We start from the raw sequence: 16,279 nt of genomic DNA, 5'->3' as shown, positions 1-16,279 counted from the left end.
AGGCGAACCGGTAGTTGCGACCTGCAGATGGCCTGGCCCACCTGCCCCGGTTGCTATGCCGTCCTATTTAGCTGTGTTTTTTAAGCCGCGTGCATTCGTGCAAGCAAAGCGCACGTGCAGAAAGCTCAGTTTCGGTGCTGGGAGAACCGGTTGTTAATTCATGTGCCGTCCACCTCTGTTTGGACTTCCATGTGTTATCTAGAAAGTCTCAGCCTTGGTTTCATCTTTCTAATTGAGTACTGACTCCCCAGATTTTAGGAAAAATGATTTGTTGCTATGCCTTCCCCTGAATAATTAGGAACAAATTTTATAAGCTTGGGGTGAGTGGGGGGCCGGTAGAGAGAAGAAGGAAATTAAGAAAAAGAGCCCCAGGCAGTGCTATTCACCTTAGGACTAATAAATGTATGCTATTAGGACTTAGGAGTAATAAATGTATGCAATTTTGCTGGCCCCTATACACGTTTGCTCACTCAGTGGGGTTCATGTTATTGGTTATTGGGCCAGCTAAAGAGAGGTATTCTAATTGGTGGCAAAATTTTGAAGTTCCGGTTCTAGAACAGATGTGCCCTAAAGTCTGGTATGTTTGACTGCTAAGGATTTTCCTTTCCCAGCACTCACTTTTTCTAGGCCTCTGTCTCCTAACTTCTATACTTCTTAAGAAACCCAAAGTACTCCATCTAACTGGCCAGCCAAAAAGATAGAAGAATTCCTTGTGTCCCTATCAGAATTGCTTTGTCAACATAACACTTGATTTAATTTCTAGATCAACCAAAAACCAAACAGTGAAAATGTATTATTAAAGCAGTAACATGAAAATCAGGACCAGCAATTATCCTGAATAATGAAAACAGCATAAAATCACAATTAAAAATAGCAGTAAAGCAATTAGGTTTTAAAAACTCTAAATTTAATATGTTTGAGAGACTTAAAAAAGGGCTTTTTGTAACATTAAAAGTACTAGGTGAAACTTTCTGAGAAAAGTTCCTTTAAAGTAAGGCAGGGGTGAAATCCAGCAGGTTCTGACAGGTTCTGGAGAACCAATAGCGGAAATTTTGAGTAGTTCGGAGAACCGGCAAATACTGCCTCTGGCTGGTCCCAGAGTGGGGTGGGAATGGGGATTTTGCAGTATCCTTTCCCTGCCATGTCCACCAAGCCACACCCACCAAGCCACACCATGCCCACCAAGCCACACCCACAGAACCGGTAGTAAAAAAAATTTGAATTTCACCACTGGAGCAAGGTACCCCAAACTTTTCAGCTTATCGGCTCCCTCATGAAGTTTCAGATTGTTCATTAATCTACAACCTTTTATTGTATGAATATAATTAGATAAATACTGATTTAATAAATACTACAAATAACAACAACGACAGTAATGGATAGTCCCATCAACCCTTGAGGGTTAATATTGACCATTTTGGGGAGTCCTGCCATACAGGAAGTACCACCACTTAAAAGTCTTTTTCTTTTGATTGTTGGTTGATTTCCCTTCCAGGCTACTGATTTGCATCCTGCTGACATCAATGGCAAAGCTGACCCTTATGTTGCTATCAAACTGGGAAAGACAGATATCAAAGACAAGGAGAATTACATCTCTAAACAGCTGAACCCAGTCTTTGGAAAGTAAGAGACGCCCCTGGTGAATCAGAATGAGTGTGAAATACTACAGGATTACATGGAAGCCAGTTAAGGCATTTAGATGTTATTTGTGTACTTAAAAAAACAAGTTACTAGATGCTACCATGAAAAATAGGAGCACATATACAATAGTATGGGTTTAATGAACTAACTTTAGTGCAGCCCTGAATTCTCCAAGTTTTCGTTTTTAGTTCTATATTTTCTTGCTCATTTTAGCCATAAACATACCTCAGGAACAAATTTTCTTCAAAATAGCCAAAGGATGTCTTTTAGCTTTCTGCATAAGACTCTCCATTTCATGGAAAAGTTGATCCCATTTGCCGTTGTTCCTGTTTCCTCCCATATAGATCCTTTGACATTGAGGCTACATTCCCCATGGAATCCATGTTGACGGTGGCTATTTATGATTGGGACTTGGTGGGCTCGGATGATCTGATTGGTGAGACAAAGATAGATCTGGAGAACCGGTATTACAGCAAGCATAGAGCAACATGTGGCATTTCTTGGAATTATGCTCTGTAAGAATTGTTAACCTTCTCCTTATTTTAAAATGTTAAAATGTTAATGTTAAAATAATATTCTAATGATACTCTCAAAAGCCAGCCCTTTCTCACCCAAGTTATGGAGCTACCTTTCTGGATCGGGACTCCTTACGCACGGTCACTCATGCCCTCGTCACTTCCCGCCTGGACTACTGCAATGGTCTCTACATGGGGCTCCCCTTGAGGTGCACCTGGAGGCTCCAACTGGCACAGAGTGCGGCCGCGCAGGTGATTATGGGAGCGACATGGCGTTCCCATGTAACACCTCTCCTGCGCGAGCTGCACTGGCTCCCGGTGGTCTTCCGTGTGCGCTTCAAGGTCTTGGTTACCACCATTAGAGCGCTCCATGGCTTAGGACCTGGTTACTTACGAGACCGCCTGCTGCCACCAGTAACCTCCCACTGGCCAGTACGCTCTCATAGAGAGGGGATCCTCTGGGTGCCGTTGGCCAAACAATGTTGACTGGCGGCCCCCAGGGGGAGAGCCTTCTCTGTGGGGGCACCTACTATCTGGAATGAGCTCCCCCCCGGAGATACGGAGGATCCCGGATCTACGCACCTTCCACCACGCTCTCAAGACCTTTTTATTCCATCAGGCTGGCCTGGCCTAACTGTTTCCCTTTTTTCCCTTTTTAAAACATAAATTTTAATTCGTTTTTAATTTATTGGGGTGTTTTAAATCTGTCTTCGGCCAAATTGTTTAATTCGATTTTATTCAGTTTTAAATTTTGTATTTATGTTTTTTATCCTGTGGCTGTTCACCGCCCTGAGTCCTTTGGGAGTAGGGCGGTATACAAATCAAATAAAACTAAACTAAACTAAAACTATCTTTTAATAAGAAAATGCCTATCTCTTTGGGAAGATATAAATCATATCTTTGACTTTCAAACCTGCCTATGTCTTAGGAAGTCTTGTTGATCAGTCTACCATATGAATTTGAGTATTTTAAGAAACAAACATATAACATTTTTAGGAATAAAGGAAGTTCTTTTCATCAAGTCATACTGTTAGTCATATTAATCCAACACTGACTGCTCCTGATAGATAGAAGGGACAGAAAAAAATCTGTCTAAAATCTAATAGGATTTTGGCACATATGCCCTAATTTAACAGATAAAGCACTGGCTTTGCATGTTGGATGCATTAGCTGTATCCCCTCTGTCTATCATGTGTAGTCAGCTGAGGTAAATAATGTTCAGATGCTAGTGAGAATAGTGTTTCAGATCCAGATATAGCCCACTTGTTTAAGATGAGGTCTTGGTCTCATTTGTATATGAAGAAATACTTCTAGGATATTGTAGATATACTTCTACTAGATATACTTCTAGATATACTAGAAGTAGACTAGATATACTTCTAGTCATAATGTTGTGGCCCGCTGGCAGCCAGTGGAGCTGGCAGCAGAGTCAGACAGTGAGGAGGTTGGGGAGGAACTTGGGCCAGTCCAGGGCTGGGGAAAGATCGGACGAGGGCTCTGCATCAGTGGCAGAGTTAGACAGCAGCAAGGCAGAGGAACAGCTAGAGCCCATTCCCAGTGTGCACATGTGCAGAGCTGCCAGAAGACAAGAACAATTAAGAAAGCAGGGTAGTCTCGGGAGTAAGGCCACACCTTGGAGACGATTGGCCCCTCCCATAGGCCATAAAAGAGGAGCGAACAGGATGTGGGCTTTTGCAGGAAGCAGTTAGTTCATCTCATTTCAAGATTGGAAAGTTCTGTTCATGACTCTAATAGACTCAGTGCCAAGTTTGGCCTTGCTCTGCATTTGGAAATTGGTTCTCTGGCAGTGTTCCAAGTGAGATAAGGTGGGGGTTGATAAACATTCCTCTGAAAGACTGTTTGCCAAAGCCTTGTTGACTGTGAATGAACGGAATTCACAGTCATGTTACTAAAAGAGGTTTTGACTTTGCTTCATGCTCTCTAAGGAAGCCTAGGTCAGAACACATAAATCACTCGTCCACTTATTAATGCAATCTTATAATTCTGATCATCCTGATTTTAAAAGAGCATCTGTTAAAGGCGGGATTACAAATTTACAGACCTGAAGACTTGATCTGACTATCTTTCTCTCCACAGCCATGGATATAATATGTGGCGAGACCCCCAAAAGCCTACCCAAATCCTATCCAAGCTTTGTAAAGAAGGAAAAGTTGATGGTCCCCACTATGGCCCTCGAGGCAGAGTGAAAGTGACCAATCGAGTCTTCACTGGCCCCACTGAAGTAGAGGATGAAAATGGTAAGTGCTGAAAATCAAGGCACTTCAGTGATGTATGAGTTTATGAAGCATAACCTTTTTTTATTTTATAACCAAATTGTGTTATTATACTGTAAAAAGTTTGACTTTAGAAGTAAACATAGATTGAGAATCCTGAGAATCAAAGGTTTATCTTCCAAAAATCAAAATCCTCACTCTCGTGGCTGTAAAGATATACTTGAAAATGTCCACAATTATTAGAGAAATGTTAAATCGAGAGTGAGACTATGCAGTAGCTTGAATTATGAAGGAAAGAGATATCCAGGCAACTTTCTGTTACTCACTTTATCTTCTTTCTCCTCTGGTGATTAATAAATAAAATTAAGTTATTCAATACAAACAACATTATACTAATTTATTTAATTTTCAGAAGATGTATATGAAAACTTTCCATTAATCTTCACCCAACATTTGGATTACTTTCATTCTACTTGAACCATATTATTCAAACACAGTTTTGCTAATATAATCCTTTATTGTGGTATATTTAATTGTGTTTGGCTTTCATGGGGTGGCTTGGTTTTTGAACTTGTACTTTGCCCAGCATCTATATGGATGAGGAAGGCATAAATAAATAACAAAACCAACCTTGGTTGCATTCTTTCATTGCCTCCGAATCTTTGCTGTATTCTCCATGCTTGCAGGTCAGAAAAAGCAGACAGATGAGCATCTGGCACTGACTGTGTTGCACCACTGGGAGGATATCCCCCGTGTGGGCTGCAAATTAGTGCCTGAGCATGTGGAAACAAGGCCGTTGCTGAACCCAGACAAGCCAGGAATTGAGCAGGTACTTAGCAATATTGTTGTCTCCACTGTTCTGTTGGCCTAGCACATCAATTGTGTTTGCATTCTGCTATAACTTCTGTTTGTGTCTTATACTCTTTCTTATAAAGGCTAAGCATTACACTAAGGAAGACCCTTTTTGCATAAACGTATGACATTTCTTAATGCCCGCGAGTCTGATCAGATCACAGGTGACAATCCTAAGAAGTTGTGTTGCTCGTCATTTAAAGGAAGTTTCTAAAAAGCTTTGGAAAGAGTTTACCATTATAATCTTTTCTGAGTAGAAGTCTGCACTGGTTGTAGAGGAGTCCTTTCTTTCTTTTTTTTCATTTGTAAATGAAATGTATAGAGTCAATATTAGGAACTGATCCATTAAAAGTGTCTCCTTTTACGGGTTTTGGGGTTGGTCGCAACGTGACTTGTAGGCCTGAATCTAGGAGGAGGTGTACAGTCCTTTTAGATTTAAATGGGAGCAGTTCTTCATCCTGCATAGCTAACACATTAGAGAAGCTTTACACAAAGCTTGGATAGGAGTTGAAGTTACTCACCTCAGAGCTCTCTTAAAGTACACTACTATCAACTTTTAGATGGCATAGTTCTTAATAGCTTTTTCCTTAGAGATACAAAGGACATCATTCTGTAGGCTGGAAATGTCTTCAGTCCTTCTTGGCATAGCTACTATACCTTCTTATCCTTTTCATTTTGATGCTGAGAAGTAAAAGAGTTTAGTAACCTTTTAGAGCACGAGTGTCAAACTCACAGTGTCACATAGCTGTCATGTGACGTTTCACAATGTTTTTCCCATTCGCGGAGCTGGGGTGGGCGTGGCCTGCGTGTGATGCATCCAGCTCACGGGCTGCCAATTTGACGCCCCTGGTTTAGAGAAACAGTTTTCCCAGTGTTAATCAGTTGGGCAGAAGGAGAGTCCACTGTTTAGATCATTAGTGTATTAATATGACAACTGTTCAGTGGCAAGAAGGTGGGAATTAAGAGTGTGAACTTGGTTACGATAACAAGTTTCTCTGAAAGAACACATGTGTTCCATGAGCCACCAGTTGATTGAATAGATTGGTAGAATATGAGTGACTTACTTATTAGAGCCTCTATGTTCTGAAGCAATGTATCTCTGAATGCTAATTACACTGGACTGAGAAAGCAATAAAGGAGGGATGTTCCCTTTGAATTCAGCTTATGTACTTCAGAGAAGTGTTCCACTGTCCATAATTCAAAATGAATCACCTGACTAATCTCATGTTTATAAATATTGGGATGAACAAGGGTTTATAATAGATAAGATAAACAAAGAAGCAGTGGGAGCCTGAAAATGGAATCCAGCGGTAAGAAGTTAAACTTGGGGGCATCAGGAACCAATAACTGGGTCTTTCCAATGTTGCAGGGACGGCTGGAGTTATGGGTGGACATGTTCCCGATGGACATGCCGGCACCAGGCCCTGCCATTGACATCTCACCAAGGAAACCAAAGAAGTAATGCCTTGCCCTAGTTTGGGTGAGGGGGGTGGGATTCTACTTGGAAGGTCCTAAGTCTGATGGGTTTAGTGCATGCTGGAAAAACAAGACATCTTCCAGGTGCAAAAGGTTGAGTAATGTATGACTGGAACTGAGAAATAGGAGAGAGAGAGAAGATAAAGTTGTAATTAATTATCAATGTTTTTATATACAATTGAATAGATGGAGAAAAGCATGTTTTTAGCATTTTTAAAAACTGATTCTGTAGGAAAAGATGCATTTCCCAGGAAAAGATGAATTTGGTTGAAGGAATTACCACACGTGCAAAATGAATCCCTGCCTATAACCCAAAGCACTGCTTTGAATTCAGATGTGAAGTTCTGCACAGTCTTTGGAGATAACTTTGCTGATGAAACAAGACAGATTAATTGTCATGCTTCACATGTATAAGTTCAGCCTTTTTTTTTTCCTATCCATTAAAGTGGCTCCAACCTTTGTTCAAGCTTCCTCATGAGCCAGAAAAAAAGAAGTTAATGCTTTAATGAATCCTTTGTTAAAGTTAAGGCAACTCTTAAGTAGCCACATTATTTTTCAGTTTATGCAGAAAGCTAAACATGGTCACTGATTTATGAATTGCATTTGATTCATGAATTGCAAATGAATAAACAATTTATTCTAAATGTTTTGGAGGCATGGATAATCCTAAATAATAGAGAATAGTGAAATTCATCATCTATCACCATTTTTGGTGATAGCAGAGAGCAGTTGTCTTCAGGCTTTTCTTGATGGGTTATCTATGAGCATCTCTTACTGTTGGAAGCAAGATGCTACCTTAGAGAGATAACTTTGGTGGGAAATTACACTGTTTTGGAACAACATCTCAAAAATAAAACAGATTGGGTTAAGGCGTGTGAATCTGAACCTTACTTTATTAGAGGCTGGGTTTTGGACAAAATCAATAGGATGTCATTTGGTCCCCACCCTATTCTGACTAACGCAAGCTTATTTAATAGCAAACTGTCTATCTATGTTGCTGGCCTGTCCTTAGTCACTAAAAGCAAATTTGGATTGAGAGGATATCTGCTGTTTCTTTAGAGAAGTAGGGGGCAAACATCACTTTGAATTTGCGGAGTCCCAGCAGATACTTTTCAACTCCAGTTATAAGTCCAAAACAACTGAAGAGGAAACTAAACAAGCCCAAGATATAATGGTCTTGTTCAAGCAGCTCAAATCTTCCTGGGTGGGGGTAGATGTCTTAAAAGTATATGCACGTTATTTTTATTGGCAACCTTATACCCTCAAGATCCACCTCCATCCTTCCTCTCCTCTGCTCACCCCTGTCTCCCTTCCTTCCTCCTTGCCAGATATGAACTTAGAGTAATAATCTGGAACACTGATGAGGTAGTCCTGGAGGACGATGATTACTTCACTGGCGAGAAATCCAGTGACATTTTTGTCCGGGGGTACGTACATGCGGCCCCTCAAGGCCAGTTGGGTATTCTATGTGTGAGCTTTTTGTGATTTTGGTGCCGCTTGGCTCTCAAGTCTCTGCAGAGGATGGCTGATTGTTTCATAGGCAAAGCATCTGCTCTGTGCAGGCAGCAGTAATGGATACTTTGCTTCTCTGTCCTGCCCTTTTCTTCTGTTCTGTGTGTTTTTGTTCTTGTGTGCCACTGTCTGCTGTGCGTGATAGCTAGGTGTGAGCTTTTGGCAATTCCTGAGAACATCAGTGAGGTTATCCTGAAGATGATGAAGTCAGACATGGTAAGGAGTTATTGACCAAGACTTACTACTCAGCCCATCCAAGAGGCAGGACTATTTGACCCAGTGGTGGGTTGCTTCCAGTTCTGTCCGGTTCTTTAGAACTGGTAGTAAAAGTGGCGGGAGGCTCCGCCTACCTGCCCGGATGTCATAATTGATCATCTGCACATGCAGAGAAGCTTCTGTGCATGTGCAGAAGCAAGTGCACGCGCGCACACTCCCGTTGCAAAACAGTAGCAAAGGTAAGTAGAACCCACCCCTGATTTGAGCAAGAGAAAGCACAGAGAAGTTTACTTTTGATCCTTTGTACAGTAATTCCTGTGGTGGAGGTGCCACCATTTAGATCTGCCTAGTGTGCTTTCCTAGTTTTCCATAAAGAACTCCATAACATTCTGTCAGCTCTACCAATATTTTTCCATAAAGTAGGGAAGTACAAGTATTGGTAGAGCTGAAGAACTGCTTTCAAAGCAATTTCCCCTAGCAAAATAAAGTATGTGGTGAACTTGGAGCATTCTGGACCATCTAAAGGTATTTTTGTTGTTTTGACTTCTTTTGTTTCCCATCTATTAATAGTCTTCTTGCAAAGTATCATTTCATATGTCCAACTGCATCATGTGCACACTTCAAAATGCGAACAAGTAATTGGAAAATCTGTGCATCATAGAGTAACACCTGCTAAAAAAAATGAAACTGTCTGATGGTCTCTAAGTAAGGAACCCTTGAGTTATTTTATTAGGCGCATGCCAATCTCTCTTATGTGACATAGGAACTGTAGCATAGTTTCAGTGGTTTGACCAGAACACATGATATAGTGAGTAGAAGGAAAACAAAGAATCTCATAATGATAAAGCAATCAGTGACATATACAGAAAAGAAAACAGAACACCTGTGCTCCATGAGCCACCAGTTTTTATGGCGTTTTTACAGCGGATGAAATGCCAGGTCAATCACACTGTATTCGATATAGTTATATGTAAATAATAAAAATATTTTTTAAAAAGAAAGAAAAGAAAGTAATTGGACATCATTTTGATATATAGCCCCTTTCTTCTGTTTATGGATCATCAAGAGGGACATTTTCATTCATATATGTGTGGAACTGTCAGTGCTCCAGAGCACACGTACATTCAGTCATACTTAAGCCTGAGTCAGTAGGAAACACTGGAAGCACAATCCCTTGATCTAAGGAATTAATCAAAGAAATGTCAAAGAGGAAGGAGGGAGAAGCCTAGAAGAAGAATGAGATCTGTCTGAAAAGCTAATGCCAGTGAGACAAACAATCCTAGGATAGATTGATCATTAGTTTCAACTGCTATGAGACACCTTCTTAGGAAAAGGCAAGTGATCAGAAACATCTAAAACAACAGTAGAAAACTAAGTGGGCATATCCAGAATGTTTCTGTTAGCTAAGCAAATGGTTTAATATAAACTGTATATCCAAGTAACTCAGTAGCAACTCATGAGCTGATCCTGGAGGGGGAATACTAGTCTCTTTTTCCTTGATCCTTTTTATGGTAGATCATCACAAAAGGCACCAGAATGAGCAGCTTTTGACTCTTAGTCTTAGGTGGTTCCAAAAAAGACAAATACAACACAAAACAGTATTGGGTTATGTATTCATCCCTATTCAGAATTTTTTTCTACTTAAAAAACATTCCTCGTAGTAATTTTGGATTTTCTCTTCCATATTTGCATAGCCCAATGCCATGTGGTCTTCTTGGTAATTTTGGATTTTCTCTTCCATATTTTTATAGCCCAATGCCATAATTCCAGACATTGGAATAATAAAAAATCCCAGTCAGCTGTTATTCAGCAGAACAGTTTGAAGATTTCTGCTGGTAGGATTCATGATGGTGCAGTGATTTCATTGTTAGAGGGCAGGAGAATGATGTGCTTTCCATTCAAGATTTCACAGATGTATTTTTACACCTTCCCGGTTAGATGCACTTCTGCCAAACCACCCAGTCTATATGCCTTGGAGCGAATTGTATGATACATGTAAAGGGTGATTTTCTTCTTTCTGACTGAATGTGGAGTGTTCTTGTCTTCTGGCTTTCTGCATGCTTTGGGAAATTGAAGCGGTAATGTGAGTGTTTTGCTTTTTGTGAACCATAATTCTCAGTCAAGAGGCAGAGGCCTGGCTTGGCAAGGAGATTGTGCGGATGGGAGCATTGAACAAAGACGGCTTGCTTCTCTATTGCATGCTTTGGAGGATGGGAAAAGCATTTTGGACAATCATTTGGGGACATGTCAGGCAAAGCCTCTTATTTGAGCAGAAATAATCTCACCACAATGGAACAATCAACCTCACAGAAGACATGGTCTGTTTTCAGCTGTATCAAGCAGAATCATGCAAATGCTCAGCATGAAACTCCTGGGGAAATCTATGAAATAATTTTGGTATAATGGCAGAATTTCCTGATATTTGACTGTCGTTTCTGAAAACCATCATAAACTCAACACTGGTAATAAAGGCAACATTTCAAGGCTAAAGCTGAAAAATGACTATTTTTAGCTTCCAAGAATTTATTTGGAGGTTCAGAGGGTTGTTTGTATGGGAAGGCAAGGTTGTTTCATAATTAAAAAATGACCATTTCTGGTATCCCCAAATGAATGTTGTTCCTTGAATTCCAATGGGAAATGTTCTTGACATGTGCCATGACAGGCAACCCAAGAGAAAGAAAAATTACAGAAAATACTTCCTTTCTATCTCCATTCTCTGCTTAACAGAACAATTCCAAATCTTTTAGAATAGGTATGAATCACTTTCACATTAAGCAGTGTGGTCATTTTGTGAAATAACAATTTGACTGTCTTCATTCAGAGTAATCCAAAGTACTGTCTGGGTCACTTGGACTTCTAAAGATGGCTGCATTTTGAGGTCTTTGCCACTACTTTTTCTCACTTACAACATGGAGTCACACTCAAGGAGAAGACTTTTTAATCCGGTATTCCTCAATCTGCTTTGTCTCTGTGAAATAGGCCACTTCAGAGATTACAGAAATGCTACTCTATTGTTGTAGGGTATAACAACAGAATCTTTAAATCTTCTGAATTTCTGTCTTACACTTTCCATTTAATCATGATTATGATTTTTTCCCCTTCCTTTATGGCACATCTGTTCTTTCACTAAAGTTATATCTATATTCCACTGGTTCCTTTTAAAAGTATTTGGTTTGCATTACTTGTTGCCCATTATTCTGCTGGCTGTGGATGATGAGACTTGCAGTCCAACCCATCTACTAAATTAGAGGTAGATTCACTTCACATCATCATGGTCTCCTCCATCTCCCTGCAAACAAAGCTCTCCATCTTCCCAAACTATATTTTGCCATCCTTCTCCACTGCTGATTGAGTTGACCAAGAATGAACTCAATCATTCAATGATATGGCTGTTTTTTTCCCCCCAATCTCATCCTTTCTTCTGATCAACTTCCTTGTTTTTGTTCATGCAGGTGGTTGAAGGGCCAGCAAGAAGACAAGCAGGATACTGATGTCCACTACCACTCACTGACAGGAGAGGGCAATTTCAACTGGCGCTACATCTTTCCTTTCGACTACCTTGCAGCTGAAGAAAAGATTGTCATTTCTAAGAAAGAATCTATGTTCTCCTGGGATGAAACGGAATACAAGATTCCAGCCCGACTCACATTACAAGTGTGGGATGCTGATCATTTTTCTGCTGATGACTTCCTTGGTACGTCGGAGGCCTTGATTGCTGATCAGATTTAACTTCTGGAAAGCAGATGTTCCTGGATCAGAAATACAACTGAAACTGAAGATGGGCTGACATAGGGGATGATGGATAATCCTCTCAGGAATAAGTAACAAGCAGAGTTTAAGACTGTGGGGATGTCATCAGTAGTTTGTTTTATCAAACTGCACCAATTAAAATTAAGATGACATACATTAATCTGAGACTCATTAATTTTAATATTTTGGAATGTTCCTTTAAAAATAGAAGTTGGCCTTATAAATCCCATGCTCCTTTTCAACTTAAAATTTGAGCCAAAAAAACATAGAAGATTATAATATTCTGATTTATCTCTAGCAGCCCTTGTCTCACAGCTAAGGGAATCATCAATATTTTTCCCTTCTCTTCATACTCCCATAGGAGGCATTGAGCTTGACTTGAACCGCTTCCCGCGTGGTGCGAAGACAGCCAAGCAGTGCAGCATGGAACTGGGAACTGGTGAAATAGAGGTGCCCTTGATCTCTATCTTCAAGCAGAAGAGGGTGAAGGGCTGGTGGCCCTTTTTGGCTCGAAATGAGAACGATGAAATGGAGATGACGGTAATGTTGATGCGGGAGACCTAGCATTGCTGTTTAAAGGAGAGAGAGAAATGAGAAAACCTAAAGCCAAGAAAATTGGAAAAATATTATTTTAGATTGTAGGAGTGAAAGGGAAAGTCCCTAAACAGACCCAGAAAGACGGTAGGAAATTATGGGATAAGCAATAACTCACAAGTAAGGACAGCTCACATAGAATAGCATTCCTATGGAGCATTTCTTGGATTGTGTGGCTTTATAATAGTAGCTCAGTGCTTCTTTCCAATTCTTTTTTTTTTTTATTGAAAAAGTTTTCAAATACAGATTTTTCCCCCTTTTTTTCCCCCCCTCTCCCTCCCCCTCCCTAACCCCCCCCTCCCCACCCCACCCATCCCCCCCTGTGACTTCTTCATAACAATAAAAAACCTAATTCATAACAGATTAATTACTCCCTCCTCTAGATATTGACCTTTACCTACTAAAAATATTATTAATATTATAACATCCCCCTTTAGCCATACATTTCAGAAAAGAGAAAAGAGAAAAGAAAGGGGAAAAAAAGGAAAAAAAAAGAAGAAGAAAAAAAAAAAAAGAAAGACATTATACTATGACATTATAAAATAACTTCTCCACTTTAAAACTATACAATAAGTCCTACTTTAACATTTAATCTTCTATGTATATTACTATGACATTTCAAAGCAGCCTTCCCCATCAAATCTAGTTTAACATTTATTCCACTCTATCCATTTCCTCCACTCCCCTAAATATATCACTTAAAAATCCCTTTTCTTAGACTAATCAATCTACTAACTAGCTTATTCACCCACTATCAAGCAAAATTACCATACACAACATTTCTTAATATCTTTGATTCACTGCCCACACTACTTAAAAATCTATGTCTATATTTTCCATTATATCTAAATAAAAAAAAAAAAAAAGAAAAGACAATAACTTTAAATTTATAATCCATATAGTATCTTCTTAAAGATCTTTCCACTGGATTGGTAGAACCAACATCCATAATCGGGTAACGTAACTTGCTGGTGCAACAGTTTATTCAAGATCTTCAATCATATCTGCCCCCATCAGTAGTAAATATCTTCTTATATATATAAAAGTAAAAACAACCACCCGAGTGACATTATAATTATATTCCATATAGTAATAATTATGGGTTTCATCAGGATTATTAATTCCCGTCATCGTAGTGGGTAACAACCCGATCTTCTGCATGCCCCAGCATAATTCTCTTGCCTTGTAATTCGAAATAATATATTATATTTATCAACAACAAAAAAAAAAATTCCAAAATGGATAATTCAAATCCATCAGTTTAAGGCTCATTTCACGTCCCCAAATTACGGCCATGCAGAGATCTGCCACAATCTTCAGGATGATATTAACCAATACGTCGCCTCTTCTGTGTTTACACATAATAATTCATATTTTAAAGTCACTGGCTTCACTGTTGCCTGATTTAGAAATTTCTATTTTTATGCCGCCTATTTCTGTTTTTCTTTTCTTTTTGTGGGTTTGTTTTCCATCCTGGTTTCTTTTCTACAGATTGTGTATCATCCGGTCGGATTTTGTTCTGCTTTGTAGATTGGTCTTGTTGGTTTTGTTTTTGTATCTCATATTTCTTTTTTATCCCTTGTATTTCACCTAATTGGTTTCCATGCTTATCCTTGCCTTGATAAGTCATCACTTTGAGGTTAGATGCCACTTCTCTCAGATTTATAGATAGTCCAGCTGGGGTATCCAATAAATCCAAAGGCAATTCTTCTGGTACAGTCTCTATATTTCGATATTTTACCTTTATTTCCGGCTCCTTCTGCTTATCCTGTATTATACCTGAAGATGTTAAGTTCATTTTCAACCTATTTGATAAAATTCTTCCGCTCTTTCAACAGTGTTTAGCTGATATCTTTCTCCTTGGTATCTAAATATAATACCAACTGGGGCGTTCCACCAATTCTTCATGTTGATGGGTAGGTGTTAGGGTTGAATATGGTAAAGAGATGAGCTTGCTGGAGACATGCTTGCTCTATTACCAAAGTGACAAAGGGTAAAAAATACCTTTAGTCCACAATAAACAACGTTTGTAAGTGGCTAATATTTCCTAATTCAGAAAAATATAAGAAAGGGGAGGAGGTGCATAATAAGACTTGCACGATTTGATGTCAGTGCTACTAGATGGACCAGACCAAGACATAAGGTCCTCTCCACAGGAAGGATAAAGCTAATTTTATTGAGATGGGCTATATTAACAGGATTTTACAAGTGTCATTGTGCTGTACCTCCTCCCCTTTCTGTAATTATATTTTTGAGATTATAAATAATATATGATATATTATATTTCTGTGAATTAGGCAGGTGTCTGAACCACTTACGAATGCTTTCATAAGAGCCGTGGTAGTGTAGTGGTTAAATGTAGTACTGCAGGCTACTTCTGCTGTCTGCCAGTTGCTAGCAGTTCGAGTCTTACCGGCTCAAGGTTGATTCAACCTTCCATCCTTCCGAGGTCGGTAAAATGAAGACCCAGATTGTTGGGGGGAACATGCTGACACTGTAAACCACTTAGAGAGGACTGTGAGGTGATATTTAAGTCTAAGTGCTATTGCTATTGTTGGTTGTGGATTTATGAGATGTTTACCCTTCGTTGCTTTAGTAACAGAGCTAGGCTATTTTAACAAATATGTGAGGTTAGCCCCAACCTTCCTATCTTTTCATAAGGGCCTAAAGACATGGCTTTGCCAGTCAGCTTGGGGCTCCAGTAGGGGAACAGCGCAATGGAGGTGGTTGATTAATAACACATCTCACCTTCCCCCCACTCCAACCCCACCCTCCCCGTGTGTCTTCGATTTTATAAATAAATAAATAATAAATGTTGCCATCAAGATCATTTCCATACTTTCTACAAATGTCTACACAATATCCTTCTTATCATACAAACAAATTCACCTGTACCTTTATCGTATCTAAAAGTGTAGCCTTGTTCATTCTCTGTAAACTTTTGATCCCCCCCTGCAGGGTAAAGTGGAAGCTGAGCTTCATTTACTGACAGCTGAGGAAGCCGAGAAATGCCCAGCTGGATTGGCTCGTAATGAGCCAGACCCATTGGAAAAACCCAAGTGAGTGCATGGGAAAGGATGATGGGAGCAGGGATATCCAAGCAGACTGATACCCTGTATCCTGTGTGGATACTGAATTGGGGAGGCCATGGGAGAGTTTATCAACACACGGTACTATGGCAGAAAGCAAAATTAGACTGCCTCTACTGTCATCACCCGTCCTTCCCCATGACTCCATTCAGTTTTCCTGTTTTTCTCTTACTTATATGTTGTTGGCCTCTCTCTTCTCCTTGCCCCACCCTGCCCTAGCCGCCCAGATACCAGCTTCATCTGGTTCCTGAACCCTCTCAAGTCCATCCGCTACTTTATCTGGCATACCTATCGTTGGCTTCTGCTGAAAATCCTTCTCCTCGTTCTCTTGCTCCTTATGATTGGCCTCTTCCTTTACTCTATGCCTGGCTATCTGGTCAAGAAACTTCTCGGGGCCTGA

At 39.8% G+C, this 16,279-nt stretch overlaps 1 protein-coding gene across 1 annotated transcript in view; it reads left to right on the top strand.

Moving 5' to 3' along the window:
- OTOF (otoferlin) overlaps nucleotides 1-16,279 on the top strand; it is a 177,442-nt gene extending 161,163 nt beyond the window's left edge. The window contains exons 38-47 of the mRNA XM_070947052.1: nucleotides 1,496-1,623; nucleotides 1,986-2,156; nucleotides 4,254-4,414; nucleotides 5,077-5,219; nucleotides 6,612-6,700; nucleotides 8,047-8,145; nucleotides 11,899-12,140; nucleotides 12,558-12,736; nucleotides 15,749-15,849; nucleotides 16,099-16,279. Coding sequence (XP_070803153.1) covers nucleotides 1,496-1,623; nucleotides 1,986-2,156; nucleotides 4,254-4,414; nucleotides 5,077-5,219; nucleotides 6,612-6,700; nucleotides 8,047-8,145; nucleotides 11,899-12,140; nucleotides 12,558-12,736; nucleotides 15,749-15,849; nucleotides 16,099-16,279 — 1,494 coding nt within the window. The remainder of the gene's footprint in view (nucleotides 1-1,495; nucleotides 1,624-1,985; nucleotides 2,157-4,253; nucleotides 4,415-5,076; nucleotides 5,220-6,611; nucleotides 6,701-8,046; nucleotides 8,146-11,898; nucleotides 12,141-12,557; nucleotides 12,737-15,748; nucleotides 15,850-16,098) is intronic.

This window comes from Pituophis catenifer, unplaced genomic scaffold (assembly GCF_029215685.1).
Source record: "Pituophis catenifer annectens isolate HBS135680 unplaced genomic scaffold, rPitCat1.0.hap2 SCAF_1, whole genome shotgun sequence".
Lineage (NCBI taxonomy): Eukaryota > Metazoa > Chordata > Lepidosauria > Squamata > Colubridae > Pituophis > Pituophis catenifer.
Note: the sequence above shows the minus strand (reverse complement) of the source record. Positions and strands in the feature narration are given on the sequence as shown.